Source organism: Otolemur garnettii, unplaced genomic scaffold, assembly GCF_000181295.1.
Source record: "Otolemur garnettii isolate 467f Iridium unplaced genomic scaffold, OtoGar3 scaffold00050, whole genome shotgun sequence".
In the NCBI taxonomy this organism is placed as follows: Eukaryota; Metazoa; Chordata; class Mammalia; order Primates; family Galagidae; genus Otolemur; species Otolemur garnettii.
Window position 1 is genome coordinate 7883579 of NW_003852445.1, and position 5813 is coordinate 7889391.

The following is a 5813-nucleotide window of genomic DNA, read 5'->3' on the forward strand; positions in this document are numbered from 1 at the left end:
CGGGCGCCTGTGGTCCCAGCTACTTGGGAGGCAGAGGCAGGAGACTCACTTGAGCCCAGAAGTTGGAGGTTGCAGTGAGCTGTGATGCTACAGCACTCTACCCAGAGCAACAGCTTGAGGCTCTGTCTCAAAAAAAAACAAATTCTTTAAAAGACGGAGAGAGAGACACACACACAAACGCACAAAGAACGGGCATGGTGGCGTCTGTAGCTCAAGCGGCTAAGGTACCAGCCACATATACCAGAGCTGGCAGGTTTGAATCTAGCTTGGACCTGCCAAGCAACAATGACAACTACAACCAAAACATGGCTGGGCACTGTGGCGGGCACCTGTAGTCCCAGCTACTTGGGAGGCTGAGGCAAGAGAATTGCTTAAGCCCAGGAATTTGAAGTTGCTGCGAGCTGTGATGCCACAGCACTCTACCCAGGGCGATAGCTTGAGGCTCTGTTTAAAAAAACAAAACAAAACAAAAATAAGGAACAGGCATATCTGAGCACTGATCAGATGTGTGACATTATCATGGAACTGTCTTTTTTAGTAGGGATGATAGTGGGACGTGGTTAGTTTTTAAAAAGACCAAACCTTTTAAAAATACATATGAAAGTATTTATCAATGAAATAAAAGATATTTGGGATTTGCTTTCGAATAATCCACAGAAGTAGGGATAGCCATGACTTGATCATTGTTGACACTGAATAATGAGTACAAAGGAGTTCATTACACTATTATTCTTTTTGCTTTTGCAATGTTTAAAATTCTCCCGTTAAAAAACTACTTTAAAAAAGTATTAAAAAAGGACAGAGAGAAGATATTATTTTCCTTGATTGCTTGCCTCATTTCAAGTCCTTATTAATCCACTCAAGTTTAAAAGTCTTTGCTCAAGTTGGGCGCAGTGGCTCAAGCCTATAAATCCCTTGCACTCTGGGAGGCTAAGGTGGACAGATTGCTTGAGCTCACAAGTTCGAGACCAGCCTGAGCAAAAGCAAGACCCTCTCTCTACTAAAAATAGAAAAAAACGGAGGCAAGAGGACCACTTGAGTTGGAGGTTACTGTGAGCTATGACCCCACAGCACTCTACCCAGGGCAACAGCTTAAGACTCTGCCTCAAAAAAAAAAAAAAAAAAGAAAGAAAAAGAAAGAAAAAGGCCTTTACTCAAACACTCTAATTAATCTTCAACTAAACATATACCAAGAAGTTTCCCAGGCCAAGTGTGATGGCTCAAGCCTGTAAACTCAGCACTCTGGGAAGCCAAGGCAAGAGTATCTCACATGCTACATTTTAAGCTCAGGAAAACTAGACCAGCAAGAGTAAGACCCTTCTCTACTAAAAATACAAAAATTACAAGGGCACTGTGGTGGGCACTTTGAGTCCCAACTACTTGGGCAGCTGAGGCAGGAGGACTGCTTGAACCCAAGAGTCTGAGGTTGCTGTGAACTAGGCTCTTGCCATGGCAACAGACTCTGTCTCAAGATAAAAATAGTGTCCCAAACCCAGGAACCCTAAGTTGATGCCCAATGAGGCTTAAACACATGAAGTCTTCTTTTCTTACCTTGTCAGACAATTCGTTTTCCACATCTTTCTTGATTCTCCTCAGCATAAATGGCTTCAGGATCATATGTAAGCGAGAGAGTTGATCTGAAACATCAGAAGGCCCCCCACATAATATATTATATTGATTTAATACAAACAATCAAAACAAATGCTATGCTCATCTTTCACTAATGCCTTCAACCATCTTTTTGCTCAATGATTCTCTGAAAGTAAACTGGAACATTCTGCTCACATAGAAAATCAATGAATTTTCATTTTCTATAACATCTTGCTATTATAAATTGGTTAAATGCATTAGGCTCTATTTTCACTAAAATTCACTTTTAGAGCCAGGTGCAGCAGCTCACCCTTATAATCCTAGCACTTAAGGAGGCTGAGGCAGGATGACAACTTCAGCTCACAAGTTCTAGACCAGCCTGAGCAATAGCAAGACCCTATCTCTACTAAAAAATAGAAAATTAGCTGAGCACTGTGGTGGGCCCCTATTGCCTAAGCTAGTTGGAAGGCTGAGGCAAGAGGATTGCTTAAACCTAGGAAGTAAAGGTTGCTGTAAGCAAGGTTGACGCAGGCCAGGTGCAGTGCCTCATGCCTGTAATCCTAGCATTCTGGAAGGCCAAGGCACGCAGACTGCCTAAGCTCACGAGTTTGAACCCAGCTGAGCAAGACCCGGTCTCTAAAAATAGCCAGGCGTTATAGTGGGCACTGCAATCCCAGCTACTTGGGAAGCTGATGCAAGAGAATTGCTTGAGCCCAAGAGTCTGAGGTTGCTATGAGCTATGGCCATAGCACTCTACCAGGGGTGACAAGGTGAGGTTCTGTCTCAAAAAAAATTATTATTATTATTTATTTATTATTTTTTTTTTTTGGAGACAGAGCCTGAAGCCGTCGCGCTGGGTAGAATACCATGGCATCACAGCTCACAGCAACCTCCAACTCCTGGGATCAAGCGATTCTCCTGCCTCAGCCTCCCAAGTAGCTGAGACTATAGGGACCTGCCACAACGCCAGGCTATTTTTTGGTTGTAGCCATCATTGTTTGGCGGGCCCAGGCTGGATTTGAACCCGTCAGCTCAGGTGTACGTGGCTGGTGCCTGAGGCCTGCTTGAGCCACAGGCGCCAAGCCAAAAAAATTATTTTTTAATGAACAAAAACCTAGGTTGATGCCACAGCAGTCTAGCCTGAGTAACAGAGTGAAACATTGTCTCAAAAAAGGGGGGGGGGACCTCATATACATTAAGAACTCTTAAAGTTCCCTGAAGATAATCTTTCACAGGATGTTAGCAAATTAGCTTGCAGTGTACTATCACTTAAGGACTTTCTAGTAGTTAGATCTCACCTCATATGTATGTAATAAACACCCAGAATGCACTTAAAAGCAGGCAGATATAATTCAGTATAGCAAAAAGTACTGATAAACAAGGATAAGAATGTTCACAAAAGAAATAAATCTTTTTTTTGAGATAGAGTCTCAAGCTGTCACCCTGGGTAGAGTGCCATGGCTTCACAGTTCACAGCAACCTCAGACTTTTGGGCTTAAGTGATTCTCCTCCCTCATCCTCCCAAGTAGCTGGGACTACAGGCACCTACCACAATGTCCGGCTGTTTTTGTTTGTTACAGTTGTCATTGTTGTTTTAGCAGGCTGGGTCCAGGTTCGAACCCACCAGCCCTGATGTATATGGCTGGCACCCTACCCACTGAGCTGCAGGTGCTGCCTAACAAATCTTAATATATATAAAGAAAAAGAAATCAACAAAAATAACCCTTCCTATATGTTTCAGTTTTATGATAGAAAAAAGGCCTTGACCCATTACACAAATAATATAATTCTAATATGACATGTTTAAGATCAAGGTAGATAATGGGGAGCCTGCAAACCAAAATGTAGTACTTTATAAATTAGCCTGCTCAGTATAGGTGTTGATAGTAGCGAACACCTATACTAGTCCTTGTCCTAACTATTAAATATATACAAAAAACATAATTATTATATGATAGCCAGGCACGGTGGCTCACACCTGTAATCCTAGGATTCTGGGAGGCCAAGGCCAGATGAATGCCTAAGCTCATGGGTTGGAGACCAGCCTGAGCAAGAGTGAGACTCTGACTTTAAAAATAGCTGGGTGTCTTGGCAGGTGCCTGTAGTCCCAGCTACTCAGGAGGCTGACACCAGAGAATCACTTGACAAGCTCAAGAGTTTGAGGTTACTGTGAGCTATGAGGCCAAGGCAGTTAAATGCAGGGCGACTGAGTGATACTCTTTCTCAAATAAATAAATAAAAATGAATAAATAATAATATTTATTATATGAGAGAAAAAACTTTTTGTGCCTTGACTCCTCTATGTATACTGTAAGAAAAATTTATCACATAGAAGAAAATACATAATTATTCCTCGTTAGTATAGGGGTGAGTAAAAAAAAAAAGAAAACACACAATTATGTGGTTCCTACATAGGTAGATAGATAGCAAGCAAGAAGGCAAACTCATAATAGTACTCACTCTCATCAATGGCAGACTTGTTTTCAGCGTGGCTCTCAATGTCCTTGGAAAACCATTCATTAAATTCCTCATGTGAATCAAATAATGTTGGCATAATGAAATGTAGGAGAGCCCAGAGCTGGAAAAAAAAAAAACCCCACTGAAACAGCTATAGGGCAATGAAATGAGTTTGTAAGAGAAAAAGTGAGAGAAAGTTGAAGGTGCCTATGTGTGTATTTGTCTGACACCAGTTTAAGTGTGAAAGTGAAGAAATCCAAGCACATGTCTCATCAACCAACTTTAATTCTATCAGATGCTGTGATTATTTTTCAATTAATTTCAAACTGAACGTTTGAGAGTATAAGTCCTGTTCAGATTTTACAATGGGATAGTTTTAAAGATTTTTTTAAAAATATATGTTCCAGGCTCGGAGCCTATAGCTCAACCGGCTAAGGCGCCAGCCACGTACACCTAAGGTGGTGGGTTCGAATCCCCAGCCCGGACCCGCCAAACAACAATGACGGCTACAACCAAAAAATAGCCGGGCGTTGTGGTGGGCGCCTGTAGTCCCAGCTACTTGGGAGGCAGAGGCAGGAGACTCGCCTGAGCCCAGGAGTTGGAGGTTGCTGTGAGCAGTGAAGCCATGGCACTCTACCCAGGGGGATGGCTTGAGGCTCCGTCTCAAAAAAAAAAAAAAAAAAAAAATATATGTTCCAGCTAGGTGCAGTGGCTCACACCTGTAATTCCAGCACTTGGGAGGTTGAAGCAGGTGGATTGCCTGAACTCAGGAGTTTGAGACCAGCCTGAGCCAGAGTGAGACCTCACTTCTAAAAATAGCCATGTGTTGTGGTGGACGCCTGTAGTCCCAGCTACTTAGGAAGCTGAGGCAAGAGAATCCCTTAAGCCCAGGAGTTTGAGGTTACTGTGAGCTATGATGCCACAGCATTCTACCAAGTTTGACATAGTGATACTCTGTCTCAAAAAAAAAATAAATATTGGGCAGCGCCTGTAGTTCAGTGGGTAGGCCTCCAGTCACATATACTGAAGCTGGCAGGTGGCCAGACAAGCTAAAACAACAATGACAACTGCAACAACAATAACAAAAAATAGCCAGGCATTGTGGCAGGCCCTTGTAGTGCCACCTACTTTGGAGGCTGAGGCAAAAGAATCACTTAAGCCTAAGAGTTTCAGGTTGCTATGAGCTTTGATGCCACAGCATTCTACCAAGGGTGACAGTTTTAGACACTGTCTCAAATAAATAAATAAATAAATAAAAATACGCTCCACAACTGAATACAGTCTGAGATAGCATAACTTATTGTTTACTAATAACCCTACAACAGGGGTCAGAAAATTATGACTTATGGGGTCAAGTCTTATCTGTGACCTATTTTTGTAAATAAAATTTTATTAAAACCCAGCTATGCCTATTCATTTATGTATCTTTCATATTACATAGGCAAAGGTGAGTAGTTGCAATAGTGACTATACAGCCTCCAAAGTCTAAATTATCTAAAGTTTTATAGAAAGTATTCTGATCCTGGCTTGGCGCCTGTGGCTCAAGTGGCTAAGGCCACATACACCTAAGGTGGCGGGTTCAAATCCAGCCCCGGACCGCCAAACAACAATGATGGCTGCAACCAAAAAAAAATAGCCTGGCAGCTGTGGCGGGCGCCTGTGGTCCCCGCAACTTGGGAGGCAGGGGCAGGAGACTCGCTTGAGCCCAGGAGTTGGAGGTTGCTGTGAGCTATGCCATGGCACTCTACCCAGGGGGACAGCTTGAG

General features: G+C 42.7%; 1 protein-coding gene across 2 annotated transcripts in view; it reads right to left on the minus strand.

The window, feature by feature from the left end:
• INO80 (INO80 complex subunit) overlaps window positions 1-5813 on the minus strand; it is a 148807-nt gene that overhangs the window by 100185 nt on the left and 42809 nt on the right. For both annotated transcript variants that reach the window (XM_023514274.1, XM_003791734.3), the window contains 2 exons: window positions 4051-4168; window positions 1552-1637 (listed from right to left, as the gene is read on the minus strand). In XM_023514274.1, coding sequence (XP_023370042.1) covers window positions 1552-1637; window positions 4051-4168 — 204 coding nt within the window. The remainder of the gene's footprint in view (window positions 1-1551; window positions 1638-4050; window positions 4169-5813) is intronic.